The following is a 25,830-nucleotide window of genomic DNA, read 5'->3' as shown; positions in this document are numbered from 1 at the left end:
AAAGACAACAGAAATGCAAAAAACTACACAAAAAAAAATTATACAAAATGACTCCAGAATCACACAACTTAAGGCAACAAAAAATATATACACAAAAAATGCACAAATGACGTAAAACAAAAAAACTAAACAATATTTATACAGGAAGTACACAAAACGACAACAGAAATGCAGAAAAATATACACAAAGGCTCCAAAAACACCAAATGACTCCAAAAAACATATTTTACAAAAAAATACACCAAACAACAAAAACATGAAAATCACTCAAAATACACTAAACTAAATACTTATACAAAAAATACATGAAAATTACAACAGAAATGCGCGAAACTATACCAAAAAAAAAATACACAAAATGACTCCAGAATCACACTATAATGGCAACAAAAAACATTAAATATACAAAAAATGCACAAAAAGACAACAGAAAGATAAAAATACACATAATGATGACTTCAAAAAATTACAGAAAAATACAACAAAAATATGAAAATGGCTCAAAATACACAAAACTAATTTATACGAAAAATACACAAAACTAAATATTTATACGAAAAATACACAAAACTAAATATTTACACAAAAAATACACAAAATGACTTCTGAATCACAATAATTATACAAAAAATTTACAAAAACACAACAGAAAGATACAAAAATACACATGATTCCAAAAAACATACATTACAAATGAATTATAAAAAAAAAAAAAAGAAACAGCAAGCATTTATGCACAAAAAGACAACAGAAAGATACACAAATACACATGACTCCAAAAAACATAAGTTACAGGAAAATACACCAAACAAAAAAATACAAAAGTGATGATGAAGTCATGCACATGTCCCATGGAATTAAACCAGGAAAATTGCACCCACATTTTGCACCCGCAAATATACCCCTCATGCTCCCACATGAATGCATACTTCCGACAGGCACTGTACTAGTTGTAATAAATCAGCCACCTAATTCAAATTTCATTCGGAATTAAGTGTTTACAAGGTCATTTTAAAGAGGATTTAACTTTTATTCTGAGTTAAAATGGAATTAAAGCTCCTATGTAAATCTGACCATTATGTGTTTTAAGAATAGACTGTTAAAAAAAAAAAAATGGATGGAACAGTAAAGCTTTTATTTTTAGAGCTTCACCTGCTGACTGGCTGCAGTATAGGTCATAAACCCCACCTCCTCAATGATAACAGATGGGATGTGGGTCAAACTGCCAAGCTAAAATACACGTCACAATTTTTTTATATACCTAAACTCTGCTGTGATCATTAGTTATTATCCCCTTACATTGTGTTCAAGTGCTAATTTTTCTGTGAAGTTTGTTTTAAATAAGTTATTTGAGGTTGAAAAATGGGATTTTACATCATGACGATGATTGACAGCTGCAGTTCTTGCGTAGCTCTCTTTGTGAATAGCAGTTATGTCGCGAAGGAAAGCTGAGATGCATGATTTCCTTCATTTTTAAATAGAGCATGTGTAGATATTTGAGTTGAAATATACCGTGTTTTGTACCAACCTCTATGATCTGAACAAGCCGTTGGTAGAATTTTGAGTGGGAAAGATACTTAAGTTCTTGGCGTAGCTGGGCAGCGTAAGTCATTAGGGTAGTATGCTAAATGGGATGGGGGGTTCTTACCAGGGCTCCTCCCGCTGGATCCTACTCTGATTATTAAAAGATGAATAAAGAATGGATGGACAGCACAAACAATGTGCGTGTGATTGTTGTCATCTTGTCATCTAGAAATCATTCTGCCAACTTGTGCAAATGTGACTGTGCGATCAGCCAATTAGACTATAGACTCATACAAGGTGACAGCAATTATTTTCACACGGTGCACCAATTATATCTGCTCCCACACTTCATGTAATCCACAAAGGTCAGATGTGAAGTCTCTTCTACTGCTTGGAGCTGTTTGCATGTTTCTCAACGTAATCATGAAGACGTTCAAAGTGATGTCTACCTTTACATGCTTTATGGTCACACACAGTCTGTAGTTTTCTTCTTGATGGAGCATTTTGATGTTTCTAGCATTTATTCACACTTCAACAATCTTCCTATTAATAGACACCTATGGAGAGGTTTTTAGGTGCTTCAAGAAATGATCAGTTGTAGCATGGAAACGAACTATAGGCTAGCACTTGTTGCAAGGCTTTGAAAAAATCCTGAGAACAATGAGAGATGACTTCCTTAATTTACAGAATCATACATTTATTGAGTGACTGAGGCCTGATGACGTACTTGATACTCGAGTTTGATGCAGTTGAGTCATTAGACTCTTGATGTGCTTTCCTACTTCATTTTCCATAATAAGCTGCAAGGTTGCTAACCTGTGTCTGTCAATCCTTTATCAACATGATGTTTGAGTCCTGAGTATTCTTAGTTTATTTCTGCATTTGGTGAGTTTTCCTGCCTTTACTTCCCCTGTGTACGAACAGCGGCTTCTCAAGAGGATTTAGGTGAAAGCACACGAGGCATTCATGAGTCATGATTCAGTGCAACAATTGAACTCTAACTTGAGTCTTTAATGAGCCTTGATTCAGTGCAAAGATCCAACTCTTTAACCTCGGTATTCAATGAGTCCTGATTTGGTTTAAAGATTTGACTCTTTAACCTGTGTCTTTAATGAGTCCTCATTCAGTCCAAATATTCAACTCTCAAACTTGGATCTTTATTTAATCCTGATCTATTAAAAACCCAGATTAAAGAGTCAAATCTTTGCACTGAATGATGACTCATTAAAGACCCAATTTAAACAGTTGAATCTTGTCCTCAGTCACTGCAAAGATTTGACTCTTTAAATTGGGTCTTTAATTAGTCTTGAATTGGGCCTTATTCAGTGTAAAAATGAACTCTTCAGGGTTTAGTGAACATTGATGGATTCTATCACAAAGATGATGCTTTAGGGAGTCTTCATATACAATTGCTGCACTGGTGTTTCAGACTCTCACACTCAGAAATACATTTGTATGTGAAAATCCAGCTCCTCTCAAACGCAGATCAGCTCCAAATATTTCATGAACAACCCAAAATTTGTATTCTTCTTCTGTCTGATGAATGATGGTGAATAATGATATAATATAATAAACTTTATTTATATAACACTTTTCAAAACACATTACAAAGTGGTTTCCAAAGGCAGCTATACATCAGAAAATAAAAGATATAAAGTTTTGGTCAGATTAATACGGTTTAAAAAATGGACAAAGTTACTAAAAATCATGGAAGGCTGTCCGTTTAGGGAGTGATTTAAAAAGCAGACCTGATCTCCTCGGGCAGATCATTCCCGCGTTTTGGGGCCCCGACTGAAAAGGCTGTAAAGCCCCGTTTGTGCTATGCCGTGCTCAGGCATTTATGTACATATGGAGACAGGCAGCGGGTCTGTTTCTGAGTTCACTCCTTTTATTCTATCTCTCTGAACCACCATTAACACAACACACACTTCCGGTCCCACACATCACTAGTTCCCCTGGTAACTGGTAACTACCAGCCCATACGTTCCTGTTGTAAAAAAAAAAAAAAAAAAAAAAAAAAAGCCTGGCAACAGAGTTCTCTACAATTTGTAATCAGTTGATGGTATTTTGATTCATGCAGGTAAAAAAGGCTGTTACAGTAATCTAAAAGAAAAGAGATAAAATCATGTAAAATTGTTTGTCTTTAAAAGGTAAAACAGTATATTTTAGAAATGATTGTCATGTAGTAAAAACATCTAGTCAATTAGTGAACTCAGCATACCAGGTTGACAGGGCTTAAATTTCAAATTTAAATATATTTATATGGAGGGTAAGCCCCTTGGGAGGAATCATTTAATTTTCGAGGGGTTCCGCAAGATTGCATCAAAGGACAGATACATCAAAACAGACAATACATACAACAAAACTCAATACACACACTTAACTGTAGTTCATCATATTATATATATATATATATATACACACATAACTTATGATCAAAAACAGACATGAGTTCTGGAGATGGTGTACAAGAACATTTTTAAGGCAGAGAAGTTAAAGAGCAGATGTTCTAATCAAAAGCAGCTTTATATTTAAATTAGTGTTTTCCAACTTCTTTTTTGACTCTGGGGACAATAAGGTATAATTTTGAGTGACATAAACTGTAAAAGGATTGGAGAGGAATCAAATATTGTTTTAGTTAATCAGGAAAACTGAGATTAATACATTTGAATATAAATAATAACCAGTGAAGCTGTCGTATGGATGCCATAGTGAGCCATTACAATAACTCATACATCTGGCAGTGGTGATTTCTAAAAGGACAGCAGAGGATAAACCTACACAGGCTGTCATAGGTGACATTAAGTGGTTGGAGGATGTGAAATTAACCTTTTTCTAACTAAGAAACTGTAACAGTTAACAGATTGATGAAGTCGCTTTAATCAATATGACATTTTATTTGTGATAGTTTGTATATGAGTTTTAAATGAGAGTGAAGAGTCAAGCCATAAGCTGAGATATTTGAACTGGTCAACAACTGGGACTGTTGACATATCAGAAAAAGTGAGTTTGATCACATGAGCAGAAACAGGACAGACTTACTTCTGAAACATCAAATTAGATTTTGATTTGTTTAGTGACAGTTTGTTAGATTCTAGCCATACCCGAACTGAACTGAAGTCAGGCTGAATTGAGTGCTGGATGTCAGATACAAAAAGGCAGATATCACTGCGTATCACCAGCGTAAACATGGAAGGAAATACTATGTCTCTGGATGAATTGACATTGCAGTTACATAGCAAAGTATGTTATACTTGTTCATTTGTTTTGATTTTGTCACTGCTCTTGTATTGAAATATGTTTTTGAAAAACAAAATAACGTAGCAAAGTCTGCTTTTTGGAGGAGCCTTTGGGGTATGGCAGGTGCTAATTTTAAACCCCGTACAAGGTATTTCTTAAAGCTACACTTCTGTACAAATGTTTTTCATTGACCGTTTGTGTATCTCATTGTGATCACTTGGATCCAGTGGATGAGGACCATAATTCCAGAAACTGATTAACTTCATTAAGTATGATATATAGTATATGATAATACCTCCCCATATTATCTTATGTGACTTTTCCTGGACACGATCATCTGTTGTTGTTGAAGTATTCCTCACTGATCCGGGCATGGAGACCAACAAACCTCCCAAGATGTGCTGTGGTATATGGCACATGATGGAAGCAGCAGATCCTTTAAGTCATGGAAGTTTCATACAGGGCTTCAAAGTATCACACTTGTTTGTCCCGCTCATCCCACAGATGGTATTTTGGACGCAGTTCTAGAGATTTTTGGAAGGCGTGTCAACATCTCAAACTGGTGGTTGTGAACCTCCAACTATTACATCATCATCTTTTGCTGGCATGTTTTTTCTTAACGTTGTTCCCAGTGACTTTGATTTTTACTGTATTCGAGAAGATGTGTTTTTTAATTGAATGTGTTTTAACACATCTGTAGTTAGATGCTGTTGTTGGTGGGTTTTTTTTCAAGTAAAGAACTAGCTCGTAAAGCTTTAGTAAATACCTTTTATTGTTCAAAAATGTAATTTTGTAATCACATTTAACCTATTGTCCATCATGTTCTCTGTAATGCTACCTGATGCTTTCCCATACCTGAACAAAACTGTCTTCATAAAGTTCCAGTCAGACATTGGTCTGTTCAATCTTAGGAAGCTCCAAGCTGACACAAACACTGCTGATTAGCAAACTGCTTTTTGCAAATGATTGCGCTTGATTCGCCGTATACATTGGACGATATCCAGACAATAACATTCAGGTTTGTTTGTGCATCAGAAAAATCTGGTTTGACATTAAATCAAAAGACGCCCATGACAAGAGTGCCCCCAACCCAGTCATCTTTACCAATACACCTCATGAGTTCATTAAGATTTGTTCTTATCTGTAAAGTATTATTATTCCTTTGTAATCCTTGGACAAAGGTTGTGGCTTGAGGATTGTGTGAAGCTAAGCACAAAGCTCTACGTGTATAAGACTGTGGGAGTTACCACCAGGAAAACCTACCAGTGTCACGCAAGGTGTCTCAAGGGCTTCCAGCAAGGCTGCCTGAGGTCCATTAACAGCACTGTGCTGTACCAAGGCACAGCTTCACTGAGTGCGACACATCTACGAAATGGAAGATGTTAGCATAGCCAAAGCGATCATATTCAGTCAGCTAGACCACGAAAACCAACCCAAACTATGTTACACTGACACTCTCAATAATAACCCCAAAAGATGCAGTATCAACCTAAATACAAGGAAGTCACCAGCATACATGAAACTCTTGGTGTGGATGCACCATTTACAATATATTTCTGATTAAGAATCAGGCTAAGCTCCAAAGAAAGTATCGTTATTGTGTGTGAAATACTCAAGCGTTGTCTTCTGAGAATTAATCTTGGTGATGACCTGCAACAGCTTGTGGGTGATGAAGAAGCCTTCAGACATACATCCCATTACTTCATAATAATGAAATCAAAAGGAAGGGTCAAAGTCGTGATTCGACAAGGTCTCGAGGTGATATTAGATTTAGATAAAGCTTCTCTGGTCCACCTTTCCCTGCATTCTCACACTGGCCTTATCACCCTTGCATTAAGACTGGAATGTAAAATTTAGTTCAGGGCTTCCTGAGGTTAATTGTACAGTGCATGTGCTGTTTATGTTTGTGCATTTCTATACAGAAGCATTATTGATTCAAGCCCTGCTGAAAATTGTTTTATATTCATTTACGTTGGGCACTTTTAACCTTTGCGTCATTCAAAAATGTATCTTTATTTAGCTCTGCTGCTTTTTTCATCCTTGTTTCCACTTCATCAACCCCATAATCAAATTGTATACAGTGCAGAAACTGAAAACCAAGTCAGTGCCAACTTTAACCAATTCTTGGTGGTGTCTTCCTAAAATACATTCTTTTCTATGTACCCATCTATTAAATAGTCCAACAGGATGTGGATTTGTATTGGCCTTCCTGATGAGGGATTACCAATGCACTAGTGCAAAAGAACCTGCCAGTAAGTAAAGAAGCTTTCATTTAGTCGTCAGTAAGGTTTGGTTGAAAGAAAAGCTGCTTCTTAAAGCAGCAACAAGTGTCAGCTTGAACATGTAAATTACTGGAAAATAATAACTGATTTGCTGTGTATTGTTCATACATTAGTTAGGTTAGAATATGGCCTGCTCCAGTGAGGCCTCTTTGAGCAAACAATTAATATATATGACGACCACAATAATTAAATAATTAAAGCACACCATAGCTTAAATGTTAGAAAGCACATATGTGCACTTAGGACTTTGGGAAAGATAAAAGTGAACAAAAAAAGTCGGCCGAGGGGAGTGGCTACAGATACTGCACCCTGTGCTGCACAACTAACAGGAGGAAGAGGGAAAGGTGAAGGAAATGAGTGAGAGAACACCCAGCATGGACTGTTGCAGACTGAGTCATCCAAACGTTTCATGATCTGTGAGACTTTTAAGAACAAACAGGTTGTTGTGCTGTTTCTGTTCATTTTCAAAGGAAATTAACTAGGCTTTCAAGTTTCAAACTCAGTTCAGAATGAGACTTTGGCTGCAGCGGTGGTTTGGGTCAAATCTGATAAAAGACGCATACATGTGTACAAAAAATAATTTATTTAGCATTTAACATTTTTTTAGCGCGGGGTGCTTATCGTGTGTGTGTGTTTATAGTTAGTGTTGTTTATTGTAGGTGTTAGTGGCAGGTTTTGAGGCCTTCAGCACAGGGGTTGGTGGCTTCCATTTGAAACACTGGGGTTCCAGGCCAACCCTCCCTGTGTCCGCATTCGAGTGTGGGAGCACTAAAACAACATACAGAAGCTTACAGAATCACACAACAAAATATAATTAAAATGTGTAAAACAAAATCAGCAGCCAGATAACAGTTTTCTCCTTCAGTGAAGACTGGCATTGAGAAAAACCAAGTGCCTCAGCTTTGAGGGGTTGATCCTGTTTCTTCTCTTTGTAATTATCTGCCCTGTCTTGGAGAAGATTCTCTCTGAGGAGACTATTGTTGCTACAATGTAGTCTCCGTGCCATCACATGAGTAAGACATGGGGAAACTCTCGTATGCACTTCTCTGGAAAAGGGGCTCCTCAACTTTCCAGTCCTTTTTGCGCTGTGGTCCCTGCTCTATATCCAGTGTTGCCAACTCCTCAGTAAGGAAAGTAGCTATTGGCTTTCAATCAATTTGCATGTAATTTTAATGGACGCTGCAGGAGAAGAATAACCTCAATGGAGAAATGAAAAGTTAGTAAACAGTGTAAATATGTGTAGAACTACAAATGAACTTTCTTCTGGTGAATCTTGTTTTTTATTTTCTTTATTTTGCCATTGAAAGAGGCCATTACATCTCAAAAAAACTTCACTTATCAATCAATCTTTATTTGTATAGCACCAATTCACAACACGTGTTATCACAAGACACTTAACAGAAAGCAGGTAAAACACCTTACTGTTTGCTAGTGTTGTGGTAGTCGAGACCGGTCTTGGTCACGAGACCGAATTTTAAAGGTCTCGGTCTCATCTCGGACTCTGAAGCATTTTGACTTGGTCTTGTCCCGGACTCGGGATTTTCTGTCAAGTCCGTTCGAGACCAGCACTAATTCCTGCTATTTTTAAACTTTTTTATAATGTGATAATAACATGGAGAAGAACGGGATAAAACAATCTTTTATTCATTCTTTAATCCACCCTGTATAATGACCACAACCTTCCTTAATGTGACTGAGTGACGTGTGTGTGACACACTCGTGTGTGTGTGTGTGTGTGTGTGTGTGTGTGTGTGTGTGTGTGTGCGTGCGTGCGTGCGTGCGTGCGTGCGTGCGTGCGTGCGTGCGTGCGTGCGTGCGTGCGTGTGTGTGTGTGTGTGTGTCTGGCTACAGTTTGAGTTTGGACCGCGGAGAAGAAGGAGACATGAACTAATCACCGGTAAAAATCCCAGTAAAACTCCAGAAAACAATCACCAGTAATAAATATTATCTCCCTGGTAAAGACAGTAGCTCTAACAACTGGTAAAATGATAAACTGGTGATATTACAGCCTGTGAAGGATGGATAGGGGACGCACTTACTCTGCCTCTGGGTCCTAGTGCAGCTGTCCGGTAAAGCCTGTTTCGTTTACCGTGTTTACTGAGGTCCGTGTGTGTTTAATAATTCCGTGTGTGTCCGTGTGAAAGTCTGCATGTTTATGCCTCTGTCCATCCAGTCTTTTCATTATATCCATGTCTTTTAAGGCTTTTATTACATAGTGTCGGCTGTAGTCCGGACCGCCACCATCTTGGACTATGCCGTCACCAGCACGTCATCGCCACAAGTCGCATAAGCGCAGAATGAGTCAAATAACCGTAAAGAGGTCTTATATTAGTCTATTATGTTTTTAAAGTGGTGTTTTTTTTGTGTCTTTAGACTCCAATTACATTTATGTATATAATATGTTCCCCACAATATAAACAGGTTCACAATATAATTATTTTTTATAGTTTCTGTTTCCACTGTATCCAGAATAATAATAATAATTCTCAACAAGAACTATTGATTGATTTGTCACATGACTGTTCCAGGGTTTGAGTTTGTTTTATTTAGTTTCACATCTACCTGTAGCTCTTTGTTTTTTAGACTGATGACAACTTGTTTGTAGTTTTATTTCAGAAAGTTTCACTTTTACAGTTACAGCTGGAAACCTTTGTTAATTTAATATCCTAGTTACATTACAGTAACCAAATTAAACTATATCAACTAAGTGAATTAATAAAAATGGCCTGTGTAAAGGCTTTTTCAAACTAAAAAATTATCTTGTGAAATCTGTGACCTGTTGACCTGCACAACTCAAAGAATCAGAATTAAGAATCATTATTTCTTGGCAGAAATGCTTTTAAACACCTGCTGTACATTCAGCTGACATAAAAATCTTGTTTTCAAATATGTAGAATAATTGTGAATTTATCATTAGCAGTTTTAATATTTTAGTTAATTTTTTGCAGGCACCTTTTTTGTCCATCAAATGTATTTAAAATAAACAAAAATTAAAGAGAAAATGTTATTTAACTGTTGAACCTTGTCATAATTGTATTTATTTATATATATTCTTAATTTGAAAAAAAAAAATGTTTATGGTCTTGGTCTCGCTCTCGGTCTCGGCTTGTCTCGGTCTTGGTCTTGACTCGGTCTCGGCTCCCAAAAGTCTTGGTCTTGTCTTGGTCTCGGTGCATTCTGGTCTCGGGCAAGTCTTGGTCTCGGATAGTGTGGTCTTGAACACAACACTACTGTTTGCTATCTAATTAGTTCATGACTTTGATGCTTTAGACCCACATCACATAAATAAATACATTTTGTCCTGCATTGTTAAATGTTAGAATATTAAATTTAATTAAGACTGTTGTGTGAGGTGGAATTGCTAGCTAAAAGTTCCAACTCTCTTCCTTTATCGGGGCTTGGGACCAGTAAAGTGACCCAAAAGAGGCACACAGGCAGAGTTACTTAAGTTTAAGTTTTCAAGTGTTTTTTTTTTTTTTTTTTCATGAGGTGGGGGTGTTTTTTTAGTTTCTAACCTTATGCTGCACAAAGGTGCCTCCTCTGCTCTGACTGCAGCTGGGAGTGGCTCCCAAACAGGAGCCGGCTCCCATTGTTCACGTCAAAGAGCCAGTTCTCGGAGGCGTTTCATTTGCAACCGACACATCACTATTATCTTAGTGATTTCTCTGCGTGAGATATACTGTACATGGTGTGGCGTGTGAGCGTGTGAACAGGTTGAAATGCTTGTGTCTTACGCCCAGTGTGTGAGACTTGAGAGCTTTGAAATCAAAGTAGAAGTCAGGCACATCTGCGTCTCTCTGTGAGGTTTTTTCTGTGATGTGCTAATGGAAAGCATGAGCACCAAACAGCCACCGTAGCTGCTCCTTCAAGCACCAGACCACAAAGATTATGTGCACCCCTGTTTAGAAATGGCAAAGAAGCAAGATTCTTGGTATCGAGTAAAAATGTGCCCGAGCATTAAAGTATCAGATTATAAATAAAATGTTGGCATCACTCACATTAGACAGGAGTAATTTCTAGATCAATCTTCTAGCTTTGCCTTATTTATCCCATTACCTCTGAAAAGTGTCTCCCTTGTTAGATACACGTTTCATATGTGTAAAGCTAAAGTAAGTTGTAAGTTGAATACTACAGGCAGGTGTTTCTCATTAAATGCCTCGATCATCTGAACAATCCAATGAAATAATTTGGGTCTAATCCACATGAAATGTTCTTCCTGACTTTGTCTTAATATTTTTTGCTGACTCGAGTTTCTCCTGTGGTCCAAAGCCTGTATACTAGGTTAGCTGGAGTGTTAAAGCTGACTGTAGGGGTTATTGTGGTTGTGTGTCTGTGATTGCCTGTCATTGTGTGTTAGCGTTAGCCTGTCAGCAGTACGTCTGCCTTCATCTGGAGTTAGCCGTGATCCAACACCAAACCTGAACTATAGCAGTGGTTATTTTACATTATGTTCTCTGTATGACATGTAGCATCTTAAACATGGAGCATATATCACTCCTAAAATCTGATTTGCTGCATTCAATAGCTCATATTAATACATTTTAGGGGAGTCCCATCTAAGAGACCTCACAGTTCCATTCGATTTCAATTCAGGGTGCTATGATTCGATTAATCAACGATAATCACAATTTTTTTATGCAGCTATTTTTTTTAATTTTTCTTACTTTGTGGCTATTTCATACTTTTAAACAAGGTATATGTTTTGTATCCATTAAAGTAACCAGACAAATGCATCACTGTTATCTTTATTCATATCAAATTACCAAATCCAACAGTAATCATATGACAAAAAAATAAATATATATAAAAATAACTAAAATATTAGCTTGCTCAGCTAATTCAATCTGATATAACAGAAAAGTGTATTTAGTAAAACAAACAAAACTTAAATGAACAGCATGAATCCCAAACGAAACTAAACATTTCGCTTTGCACAATCAAAGCAACTTTAGTGTAGTTTTATTTCAAGCACACAATGAAAGTGTACAGTATGTACAACATACAACAATAATCCACAGAAAACAGAAAAATTCACTGCTGCTCGAAAACTTTAAAAACACATAAAACCTATAATATCAACTCTCATAACACTTGTGGAATTTGAGTTTTTAAATAAAAGGTGGATGGATAAAAGAACACAATGAATTGTTAAATCACGCCAGGAACCGTAAGGGCAGATGGAAATGTGCTGCGGTTCATGATTTATAACTAAAATATACAATAATGCAAACAATAATCCCTAAACTCCCATACACCCCATACAATAATTCTTGTCTCCAAGTACTGATTTTTGATAATCACCACATTGTGCTTTTAACGTCCATTCACACCCCCCCACTGAGCACAGTCCATACCGGGGGCGAGAGGGCTCCATCCCTACTGTAGAACGGAGCAAGGTAATCATGTCAACGTCCCCGGGAAGCTGCGAGTTGGAGTGGGGCGGCACCTTTGCCGCCGGGCCCTTCCAGGCCACGGAGCCGGTTGCGGTGGAATTGCGCCCAACGAGGACGCATCTCTCGTTAAATTCCTACTCAGTAATTGTAGCCAAAGAGTTAGCTGCTGCCATCGCCTCCTTCACCTGGTCCGTTCCTTCAGGTGTCTGGGCGGCATCTGCGACTATGACTTTTCGTTCTGCGAGCAGCAGTCATGTTCCTGCCATTTAGTTATTCTGAAAAACAATGGATTTTTGAACATTTGTGAATCGTTATCAAATCATCACATGTTGAATTGCGATTAATCTAATAATCAATGTATTGGCACACTTCTAATTAATGTTTTTATTTTGTGTAGATATCCTACACTTCCATCCTTAAGCCAACATCCCTGATCTACACAACAATCTTCCATTGGTGATGTTTAAAAACAATTTGGTGCAAAAACTTATACTTTAGAGACTGGGATTTGACTTTAAAGGTTTTTACTTATTCTTTGCCCAGTAATGATTGTGAATAAAGAACTAATGAAGTCTCTAAATAGATGAAATATGAAGCCTTAAAATATGAAAAGCTGTTTTGACCCAGTCACAGCTGTTTCACCTTTGGATAAACAGTGTTTCATGGTTCTCAGTGGGATAGAGAGGCTTCAGAAGGATGATTCAATCCACTCATCAGATAAAGATGCTCTCCAGCCTTCAAATGTGGCTAGCATTAGCACTTCAAAACAATCACAGCATCTCTGCTGGCACGCGAAAGGTTGCACAGTCTGACAAAGATGAACATTTACTTGTTTTTGAAGTTTCTGAACTGACTTTTGAAATTTTTTCCCACAAAGTAGAAATATGACACCCATGATATCACTGCTCAATCCCATTAGCAAGGAAATGTCAAGGCAACTCAATGTGCTTTACATGATCAAAAAATTCAATGGAAATCATTCAACAGCTTAAAATCAATAAGAACATTAAAATAATTAGTAAAAAAAAATTAAAATGATCAATAAAAAAAAATCATCAACAACAACATGACCAAAAATCTCCCTCTCAATCATACGTAGAGTGCCTTTAACTTTGTTTTAAAAATGTTCACATTGGATGCTGACTTCAGCTCTGCTGGCAGTTTGTTCCACTTATTTGCAGCATAACAACTAAATGTAGCATCACCATGTTTACTGTAAATTCTGGGCTGCACTATCTGACCTGTGTCCATAGAGCTGAGAGACTTGCTGGGTTCATACCTGACTAACATTCTGGACCAAACCCATTCATAGATTTATACACCAGCAGCAGAACTTTAAAGTCTATTCTGAGCAGTGGTAGTTTTTGATATGGGCAACATGGGCAGCCGCCCAGGGCAGCAATTTCTAGGGGAGGCACTAGAGAAAAAAATCACAACTTATATATAGCACTGCTGCGCTGAGGCTGGGCTGACTGAGTGCCCATCCTCATAAATTATGAGGATGTCGAGGTGTGCTTGTGTTTTTAAAACAAAAACACACCTCAACATTCACCAACACGTCACCCAACACGTCATCCAAACATCTGCAGACGTCAGCGCACACGGACAGACATGCTTTGTATTAGTCTCAAGCGCAGTCGGCCAGAGCCCCTTCAGAAAAGAGCGGATTTAAGGTTAATCACTACACGACGCGCACGCAGTGCACCGTGCATGTGAGTTAAACGGTTCTCAGTGATCCTACGCTCTAAGTGAAGAAGTCGGCTCCAATAGTGACTTTTTACACTCGTGCTTTCCTCTCAATTCTCTATTTCTCATACATGCTTCACTCTTTCAAAATAGCCTTTTTTTATTAGACTTGTACAGTATATTTAACACCTGTGTTAATCCTTCCTGATTAATCATGTGTTTCTGCACACCTGTGAAAGTATGCTGTGGTATCTGCTGTAAATATTCACTTAAAATCTGCTTTAAAGGTGCAGTCCACAACTCTCAGATCCCTCTCTCCCCCTCCCTCCCTGCTGCTCTCTTGCCCTGCCTCCAAATTTCCCAAAGTCCCTCCCTCAGAGGAGATACAAGTAACAACATCACAGTAATATAGCATTTTCTGTTAAAAGCATATTACTGCAGCGGAGTCAATAATGATGAGAAGTTGAATGAAGGACATTCCTGAAACTAGAAAACGTCTCCTTATCTTTTGAGGCTTTTTTTCCTCAGTCTGTGCAGCGTCTGTTTCATATTTCTCCTGAACGTAGTTGTTTCTATGGTGATGGATAGTTATAGGTGGGGACCATTTTAACTAGTAACCAATGAGTCCCACATTCATAATCTCCTCAAAAACCTTGCTCCTCTTAAAACCCGATCTGTTTCTCCCACTTCTCACTCAGCCCCCTGATACTCTTCCCTCGCACATGTACCCCCCCCCCCCCCCCCCCCCACCCCCCACCCCCTTCTCAGCCACTCCCTGTTTTCACTTCATCTTCTGTCTGAGACACAGCTGAACTCATTGCTAAATCCAAAATCTCAATCTGCAAGTTTGACCCCCTTCCAACTATTCTCAATAAAGCCTCTGTGTCCTCTCAGGCTCCCCTCATTAAATGCATTATATATTCCTCACTCACCACTGGAACTGTCCCTTCCTCACTAAAAACAGCTGCTGTGACACCGTAACTCAAAAAACCTGTTTCAGATCCCAATAATCTCAATAACCTATGACTTATATCCAACCCGCCATTCCTCTGTAAATTACTCCAGTTTGGTTTCCGCCCAGTCTGAAACAGCCCTACTCAAAATCACCAACGATTTCCTCCTGGCTGCTGATTCTGGTCTCCTCTCCATCCTCATCCTGCTTGATCTGAGTGAGGCCTTTGATACCATTTCTCACACCATCCTGCTCGACAAACTTCTCTCTATTGGCATCACACACACTGCCCTCAACTGATTTAATTCTTACCTTTCAGGCCGCACTCAGTACATTCAACTAAAATCATTTACATCCCACCCACTCCCAGTCACTACAGGTGTTCCCCAGGGCTCTGTCCTGGGGCCCCTGCTTTACTATAATTTTCATCATTACCACTTCAATTTCCACTGCTATGCAGATGACACCCAGCTCTACATCTCCACCAAGCCTAATGTCTCACTTCCTCCTTCCTCCCTCACTCACTGCCTCACTGAAATAAAATCATGGTTCACATCCAACTTTCTGAAATTAAACAGTGTACATCATCCACATTGCCACGCCCTCTCGCTCACTCAGATTATCCTCTTCCATCCGCCTCAGTGTCCCCTCTGCGTGCCTCATCACCATGGGGAGAGTCGCTCTGCTCCCCAGTTCTGGAACTTACTGCCTCCTGACTTCCGAAATGCAGATTCACTCACTACTTTCAAATGCTAACTCAAAACCCATTTATTTAAATTTGCAATTTAATAATAATGGTCTGTACCCCCAAATCTGTTGCAGGCTTTACCTGTACATATTTGACCAAATTATTTTAAAAATTTTGACCAGATCTGCAAAATATTTATTTGGAACAAAAAAAAAACCCAGGGTAAGTTTACGAAAGCTGCAGAAACCAGTGGACAATGGGGGACTCGGAATGCCTAACTTGCATTATTATCATTACGCCTTCTCCATTAGACATCTGGCACACTGGTTATTGCCCCCTGAGAGAGCACTTCCATGGTTTCCACTTGAAAATATGGTTTGCACCCCATTTACACAACTTAACTGTTGACTAATCTTGCTCCTCAAAACAGATTCCACCCAATTTTGTCTCATCTTCAGAAGGTGTAAGGTGTAAATTTGACCCTCATCTCAATCAGTTTATTAGTATATGGTATAATCCTAAACTATGTGTAAACAAAGCACCTTTTTTTGGTTCCTAAAGGGCATACTAGTGTTTTAAAGATTTATTTGACAACAACACAATAAAACCATTCAACACATTAGCTAAGGATTTTCATTGCCTCAACAGGATTTATGGAGATACTTCCAGATGTGTCACCTGTTATTGAATACTTTTGGCTCAGCAACTACTGTTCCTTCTAACTGTAACACCCTGAAAGACATTAAAAAAGGCCATAGGGTGGGGAAATGAAGTGTCAACCTACTACAAAATGTCACTAGCAACATCTGATCCACACTCAAGATCCCTTAAGTCATCCTGGGATACTCAGTAACATAAAGAAAATGTCAAGGATGCTACAAACAACGTATAGTGCAGTTTAAAACAAATTACACAGAGTATATTGGACACCTTATAGGTTGCACAAAGCGTGTCTAACAGATAACCACACCTGCTGAAAATGCCAGGAGAATATTGGCACACTAGTCCATATGCTATAGGAATGCCCTCAAGTGCAAGAATTCTGGTTGTTCATCCATGCAGTGGTAGAGAAGATTGTTGGTTCTGACATCCCCTTCTGTAGTAGGCTTTTCATTCTCGGGGATCCTTCGATGCTGAATATCTGACCTCGTCTCTGATACAATAAGCATAAACTGCTATAATGCTAGGGAGAAAATTACTGGCGAGTGAGTGGAAATCCACTTCAGCCCCTTCTATTATTCAATGACAAACCTCTCTTGGTCAACTCTCAGCAAAAGAGAGACTATATTACAGGTTGTTAAATAGAATCAAAGATTACAATAGTAAATAGTCACATTATTTATTATACTGACAATGAATTAAGCTTCCAGCTCAAGTAGATATCTGAGTTTGAATTGATTTGTATTGTTGGATTTATGCTTTTGTTTCATTTCTTTATTTTTTTTTTAAATTATGTTATTTCTTTCTTTGTTTGTGTTAATGAAATGTATGGATACCCTCATTATGACGCTTGCACATGACCCTGCTTTCTTGTTAAGTTCAAGTGTTTGAATGGTGTTTATTTGAAAATAAAATAAACATATAAATCATTTAAAAAAAAAAAAAAACTCAGTGAAACAAAATAACCACACTGTTTCTTTGTTATTTTCATTTGGTTTTAAAGCTCAATAACCAAAGAACGAAGGGTACACTGACTCAGGAATTTCTAAGGAAATGAGTGTAAGCTAACAGTAGCTGGGTCATTTAAAATCAAGATTTTAATTTAAACCAAAAGAATAATTCAGCTTTTATTTTTCTGTCTACTTGAATGACGTTTTGTGTGTGTCTGTGTGCTAATGCTGTGACAGTCTGCTGTGTCCAGGGCAGTGACATGTAGTCTGGGCAGTGTAGGCAGTGCAGTGCAGTACAGTGAATGGTACAAAAGGAAGGATTGACTCTGTGTTTGGTGGCCTCGGCACCACCGTCGTCCGAGTTGTTGTTGTTGACATTTTCTCCGTGTTTTTGTGTTTCCAACACAAACGACAGATGCACTGTCGAGTCATGGGATATGTCTTGTTGGGAGAGTATGGAGGCTGCTATTGAATAATTGTTGAAGTTTCTTTAATGGTGTTTCACTATCTTGATTTTGTTAGATTAACACTTTCCATATGAAATCATCATTGGTGTCAACATAGGTGGTCTCCATTTGCAACGCCCTGCCTACCCAACCCTAGTGCTCATGGTACGTCACTGGTACAAGGTGGGATTACTTTGGGCAGTGGTGCCTCCAGGATGAAATTTATTGGAACGCACAGAACCTCCACTTCATCCCGTGTTTGAGCTTTGATGGATCCACGACATTATCCTCAACCTCTGGGTTCAGAGCAGCAGGTGCTCCAATGATCAGTGCTGCGCTCTCCAAAATGAGCATCCGTCTCACCTTGCACTACATTAATAACATGTCTATTTCACCTTGTGGTTGCCCAAATGTCTCCTCGACTGTAAAGTCACAGAGATTCTTGCACACTGTCTGTTTCCTCTTGCTTGGGTCGGTGCCGGTCACTGGATCAGCATCAGCAGCCGTACCTGGAGGAGCTGAGGTCCCACAGTGCGTCAAAGCCTTTTTCTGTGCGCAGTGTCTTTATACAGTTTGATGTAATGTTTACTAGCATCACCGCTGTGTACAAGTCCTCATTTTCGGCTTGTAGTCTGTTAGGTGAAATATATGTCGGTAGGTAGATCATTTCAAACATAGGCGCTAAATACATTGACGTCACTTCCTTTTCAACTCGGCTGTTGCTGTGTAGATTTACATCAATAAAATAAAGATCAACACTATTGTTTCTTTAGATTTTTATTGATAAAAATAATAAATGCAAACTTACAATAATAAAAAAATTGCTATTATCCTATTACAAAAAAAAATAAAATAAGTCAGTGGGCACAATGCCCCCCATGGCCCGCCCATAGCGACGGGTGGGCTGAACTACAGTGATACGTGCATTGGTGTCACAGTCTATAAAACAGCAGAAAAGTCTCCACTAACACAAGATAAAGTCCATACACTTGTCACTATGTCTCTATTGAGCATTCACAAAATATCCCGGTAAGGGAAGTTGTGTGGTGCTGGGCCTGCTTCCCTGGAATGGGACCCAAGTGGTACCTTTGCTAATAACTAATGATTATTGGGTTACTGTTTGTAGCAGTGGCTGCAGTTTTTACTCCAGAGTCTGAACTGTTGAAGTGACATAGACAGATGTGCTCTGCTAACTGACATCTCACCTACAAGTTAATCTGAAAAAGACAGTTTTAGGGACAAAGACACACACACACACACACACACACACACACACACACACACACACACACATACCACCAGGTTCTGTAAAACACAACAGATTATTTTAAATGAATATACAGTAAATAGAGGTATGGTAATGGTATGTAGATCTATCAGCAGAAAATCATTCGTGAAAAACCAAACTTTTCTAATGTGTTTCACATAGTAAATGGTTTTAGAAAAGTTAAATATTTGAAATGTCCATAAATCAATATTGATTCCTTAACTTTGATTCAATATAAAATAAACTAAAATGTACATTGAAATCCAAATTTAGATGATGGTTGATTCAGTATCGGTTATTGTTGAACACCTAACATTGATTCAACATGTAAGTCACAGACAACTTTTCGTATCATTTAAATGCCAGGCTTCAACATGGATTCAATATTTCTGCCGAACCATATTTCAACGTTGATTCACTCATATTTTGCTAGCTGGGGATACACTTGTGTTCAAACCTGATATTGCATTCAGAGAGACAGTAGCTGGGTTTGCGTTGCCCTTGGCAATGCGCAACATCAATATAGTGTAATAAAAACTGGTGATGGAAAGCACCTGACTTTCGTAAAAAAACACTCAAATATTGCAAAAACGTTTTGACGCTTTCATGAGGAGGTATTTCAGATGTTTTGATATTGAAATGTGTCGCAAAAGTGCAATGATAACACTTTTTCCTGCAAATATATGTCATAGGACGTGACGTACCTGGTCACATGGCCACTGCTCACCGAGAATACATTATGAGGTATGTGTAAACAGAAGAGGACATTTCTTAGCATAAAAATTATTACTGCCACATTAGACGTGAAACAACAAATTAATATGGTGGTTATTTGGAGGTTCTGAGCGTCCGTCTCTCTGCAGCAAAGTCTCTCGGGGTGAGATTTCACAGGAGTTACGAGGCTCCTTCCAAAAACAATTTTCAATGGAAACACGTTCAAAGCACAATTAAACTTTCTCAACATTTAGAAATATTGCCTTTATTTTGCAAAATTCTCTGATGGAAACCCTGCTACAGTCAGAGGTTTTGCTTTGTTGAATCAATCAATCAATTTATTAACAGTTTTTAAATGAACAGAAATAAATCAACAACAATATCAAGTCAATAAGAAACAGGCACTCATGTAATTCACAGCTGTGGTCTGAACCAACAGGCCCCAGGGTTGATATTTGTGATTGTTATGTAAAAAACATGAGCTCATCAGGAGATAACGTCTATGCAAATTCAGCCAATCCCCACGAATTCTGCACGGCCCTGCAATTCTGTCCAATCACTGCTTATTTCCACAATTTTAACCAATCTGACTAAAGATTCAGGTCACATCAACATCCAAAGCCGGCAGCCGCCATCAGCTGCTGGGAGTCCCCCGGTACGAGCGGAATCACCATTTAGTCTGGTTACAGACTCTGTCACAACAGCCAAACTGACTCTTTCAAGCCAAATAGCGTTTTTAATGTGTTTAAACGTGTTTAATGATCTGCTGCTGCTCTAGAAGGACTTATAAAGAAAACAATCTGATTAAACTTCTACTATTTTAAAAGATCTTTACATCATTACAGGTACGGTCTAAAATGGCAGCAGTGGCCAATGTCATTGGTTCTTGCACCCCCTGGTGGTATCTCCACGCACACATTTACAAATTGCTGAATGCATGAGACTCTTCTGTAGCAAAAGTGTTTGTAGCAAAAGTCATGAGTGCATTGATGAGATTCTCACTGGAAAAGAACCAATTACTTGTTTAAATAATTTGAATCTGGGGGTTATTTATCATTTTCACTGAAGTAACACTTTAGACTTGTATCGGAGGGATAAACCAATGAAATTCTTGGTTCACATGATGAAGCAATGGGATATACATTGTGAAAGCTAAATAATCTTCAGGTGCTGCTAAGTCAATCAATCAACAAATCAATATGGCTGAATCATCTTCCTCCTGCTGTAACCTCCTTCCTCACACCAATGGCCTACATGTTCTCTCTTTTCTCACAGCTCTCCCTCTACTCTACTACTTTTTTACAGTCCATTTTCAGAAATTTGCCGATGTCACTACCCTTTGCCACCGTTGGATTATTACGTTACCTAGTAGAAGTGCATCTGATTGTCACAACCACGTGATGGCCTTACCTTCAACTCCTATAGGAAGTCTCATAACACCTTTCCTTAACCCTGTGATGTCATCTACCAGGTTAAGTGGATAGGAAAGGAGATAGGAGAGACTATTCGGACAAAGCCCTTGTCCTTCTGCCATGACAGAACGTGAAATCCCATTGGTCAGCAATTGTTTACATCCATGAGCTCTTTTGACCATTTCTGGTAGAACGTGGGTGTGTCGAGGGCGAGACAGGAAGTTAGTTCACCTGCACAGTTTGATTAAACTGAGTCTCTTTTTTTCATTTGGATCCTGTGCAATGTTTTCTATATGAAGCCCCAGTGCTGTGTTGTAATACCTGAAAGTGATGGAAATGTATGTCTTTACAGTAGGTGTGCAGATGATAATTGGCCGAATGTGGCTTGTTTATATAGAATCATGTGTGAATGTTTTAGCTTTCTGATTTAGTTAGAGTAAATATTGGAGATGCTATCACTTTTTTTTATGTAATGCTTCAGTTTTATGAAACCTTCATTCCAATAGTGCTTGTGAGACTTTTTTTTAGCCAATCAACCATTTCTGCTGCTGTAATTACAGACAAGTAACAAAGGCTGCTCTCGCAGCACAATATTAGGCTGTTGGGTCATAATTAGGGTTATTTGTTGTGAATGCTCTTGATAATCATGTTTTGAGATTTTAAGAAAATATTTAGGATCGTGCTGTTTTTGAGGACTATAGTTTTGACAGCCGAGTGCTATTTGCTCTTCAACAGAGGGCAGAAATGCCAGGCAGTCCAATTTGGACGCACTTTTATTGCTGAACTTTAGAGTCCGTACAATAAAAAAAAGTCAACACCAAAAACCAAACAAAGCCACAGAAGAGACTCAAACAAGCCCAGACTTGGATTCAAAAAAAAAGAAAAAAACTATTTCTGCAATTAGGAAGACAGAAATACAAAACACATTTCTGTTGGAAATGTCAAATGCTGAACACACAAATACACACACACGCACACACACACACAGCTTTAAACTGATCTTAAAAAAGAGTTAGAAAATTGAGCTGTAACCAAAACAATTAGTTTAAACTCTTTAAACGTGGAAGGAACCACAGTAAACACATTTTTCAGCAGTTTATTTTCACAGAAATGCTCTAATAGCACTTAAAAGCCTTTCTTTGTGAACTGATAGTGACTTTACTAAAGGGTTTGCATAATGCATATATAATCAGCACCTTACTGAACCTGCAAAACACTGCACTTCTGGGATTCAGAACTGTTCCCTGTGCTTAGTTTGTACTTGACAAATACTGTAAGAACATTATTGTTCAGACCAAATACATCATGCAGTTTGTGCATCATCTTTAGACAGTTCATTAGAAATGAATCATGTGTCTGTGCTGCCTTTGTTCATAGACAAAATGATTAATATGTGTTTGTCCTGGTCAAAGTTCAGCTATTAAATGCATTAACCATTCTCAAATAAACTACTGAGGTGCATTTCTTATGCAGATTTCTTTCAGCCTGTGCTGCCGTACGTGTTTAATGTTCCTTCCAAATGTTCAGGTGTTTGAAAAGAGAAATTGCATAAATTATTATTATTATTATTTTTTCGATTGCTAGCATTGAATGGAACTGAAGTCACATGTTCAAACCTCTTAACACAGTCTGCAAAACTCTCAGTCCATGTGGACTAAACTGCGAGTGACTTTTTGTTGCTTTCACACTAAACGCATTTAGTGACCACAGTCACCAAAATTCATGAACTTTTTTCTCAGTCGCTAGTTCACCACCTGCAAAACACAAAACACTTTTTCAAATGCTAACACGCTTTGTTCAAAATAGTTGAAACACAATCAAAACAGAATGATGGAGAAAAAACGTGAGGAATGTCTGCTGCAGCCACTTGGGGAACTCCTGCTGTTTTACCAGGGAACTCCTCATGTATTACACATTAAATGTCAATTCTCAGAAAACATGAAGTTATCTTTATTACTTAAATGCAGCAGTTCCTAAACTGGGGGGCCCGCCCCGTAGAGGGAGCACTATATCATGACTGGTGGTGGGGACATTCAGCATGAGAAAAAAATATTTTGTACTAAAATAACTTTATTTTACTGTTTTAAAATATGGGAGTTTTGAAAAAGGATGATGTTATTAATTGTTTTCAATTAAGGTGACCTTTTTTGTTTCCATCTAATGAATCACTAATATTCGCACAATGATGACACATGCAGAGTTATACATTTCATTCTTTGTTCACACAATCAATATTAGGTAGGCTAACTCACTTTGTAATTACGCTGTAATTACCAGAAACTTCCAGAGTGACATTGTGTGTTTCCAATGTGACACTATATGTTAGTGTTGTGGTTGAATGAGCTTCATTTGAGACGAGTAAGTGTTTTGGGGATGAGGATTACTGTTGAACATGATGGACATGCAGACTGTGTTGAGATTTTTGAACTTGTGACTTCAGTTTCAAACAATGGTTGTTAGCAATAAAAAAAAACTATATTTATGCTTTAGCTAAGCAGTCTTGTTCTGTTCACTTTCAAAGCCAATCCTTGAGTCGATAGTGAAATGCGTAACAGCATCTTGAGTTGAAACATACTGGTGACTAAGAATGAAATGGTAAACAAATGTTTTTGTCTAAATCTTTCAGGTCTTTCTCCAGCCAATCAGATGACAGTGAAGAAACCAAAGCGCGGTACCTGTACAGGCAGTGGGTGGGACTTGGCTTGACCGATGTCCGCCTGTACAATTACACGGTTTTGCTGAGCTTGCCTGGTTCCACGCCCAACACCATCCATGACCAGTCCAGTCACCAGTGTTTCCTGCCAGGTGGGATGTTGTGTAACCAGCATGAAGCCAACGAGCTGCTGATGCAGCACTTCTCCTACGCTGCGTATTCTGCCGGTGGAATCGTGCAGGTGAGGAAATCAGTTTGTACATGCCAGTTCTATACAAAGCCCTCCTGATGGTTTAGAAATGATTTTTCACCTCAACAGCACAAAACCTAAACTGTGCCATCATCTCAAGAACATAATCCATTCACACATATTTAGTTTAACCAGTAACCACAGCAGACGATTACTATTTCACAGACATATTTTAATCCTAATTAAATCCCTTTTAGCGTAGGAAAAGTCCGACTAATTTACACGTATTACCACACTTACTGGAAGTGGCAATAATTTGTACAGCCTCTAAATACAAGGATTCCACTCAGGTGATTCAAGACAGATTGACTCTGAGCAATCGCAGAAACAGAGTTACAGTGATTCTTTTTTTACAATGTGTTTGTATTAATCTACTGTCTGTGCAAGGCTGACCAATGAGCTCATATGTTCATTTATTTGTTGATTTGTCTATTATGATTACATTAAAAGTACTTCACACATTTTGACCAAAGATAAACCTTGGCCATGGAAGATTCTGTAATGTTTTTCTACCTTCCTTTATTGAACAGGACAGGTGGCAACAGTAGTACTATTTCAATGGCCACAATTACATGATGTTTTTTAATTCCAAATTATTTATTGTGAAATAAATCATTCGGAATTAAAGAGTTCTGCTTTGTGGAAATGGTAATTCCCTAACAAGTTTTACATGGAAAACATTTTATTCCGCTTTAGTTAAATCCGCTGTAGGTCTGGGGGTTGGGAAGGCTCTGATTGGACGGGGAGAACGTAATGTATCACGTCTATCAGGAAAAACACACAACAAACCTTTAATTGTCGGCTATAACACAGACGACCACACATGAGAACTGTTTTCACCTTTATTTTGATTGTTGTTTTGAAGCAGCAGCTCGACAATAACACACAGTTTCAGTTTGGACCGCGGAGCGTAAGGAGATAGAAACTAATCACTGGTAAAAAGTCCAGTAAAACTCTGAAAAACAACCACCAGGAATAAATATTTGTTTCCTGGTAAAGATAGTAGCTTTTACAACTGGTAAAATGATAAACTGGTGATATTACAGCCTGTACATGCAGTACGGGGATGCATTTACCCCGCCTCCGCCGAAACGAGGTGCAGCGCTTCTCTAGAAAGTATATAAATACACTTTTATATATATATATATATATATATATATATATATATGTATATAGAGGGTCGTCTTCTGATCGCGAGGTTGGGGGTTCGATCCCAGTACCTGACTATGTGTCGAAGTGTCCTTGGGCAAGACACTGAACCCTAAGTTGCTCCCAGTGGTCGACTAGCGCCTTGCATGGCAGTCCTGTCCCACTGGTGTGTGAATGTGAGAGTGATTGGGTGAATGAGCTGATATGTAAAGCGCTTTGAGACTGCTTCAGTGTGGTGATAAAGCACTATATAAATCAAGTCCATTTACCAAATAAGGAACGATTCCATATTTTAAGGGACGGGTGACAACCCTACACTAAACCCAACCTAATGACACAAACTTGTTAGCGCTAACAGCTGCTAACCAAAAAGGTAATCTGATCTTTGTCAAAGGACTTCCAAGTGTTTGCATGAACTTATTAGGTGGGGGTAAGTGGTAATGCTGCAGTGAACTTACGTTGGTGTCAAACTCAGGGTGCTGGGCACCTTCTGCACGTTCAGTGGACATTATAAATGAGAGGACTGCTCACTGTGTGCCGCATGCTAAAGGCACGGTTAGCCTT

General features: G+C 38.4%; 1 protein-coding gene across 5 annotated transcripts in view; it reads left to right on the top strand.

Annotated features, from left to right (window-relative positions):
* Positions 1–25,830, top strand: part of naaladl2 (N-acetylated alpha-linked acidic dipeptidase like 2) — a 703,949-nt gene that overhangs the window by 308,218 nt on the left and 369,901 nt on the right. For all 5 annotated transcript variants that reach the window (XR_003673909.1, XM_028444647.1, XM_028444645.1 and 2 more), the window contains one exon: positions 23,841–24,108. Coding sequence is in view for 4 of the 5 variants with exons in the window: in XM_028444647.1 (XP_028300448.1) it covers positions 23,841–24,108 (268 nt within the window). In the remaining variant the exon portion in view is untranslated. The remainder of the gene's footprint in view (positions 1–23,840; positions 24,109–25,830) is intronic.

This window comes from Gouania willdenowi, chromosome 4, assembly GCF_900634775.1.
Source record: "Gouania willdenowi chromosome 4, fGouWil2.1, whole genome shotgun sequence".
Classification (NCBI taxonomy): domain Eukaryota; kingdom Metazoa; phylum Chordata; class Actinopteri; order Blenniiformes; family Gobiesocidae; genus Gouania; species Gouania willdenowi.
Note: the sequence above shows the minus strand (reverse complement) of the source record. Positions and strands in the feature narration are given on the sequence as shown.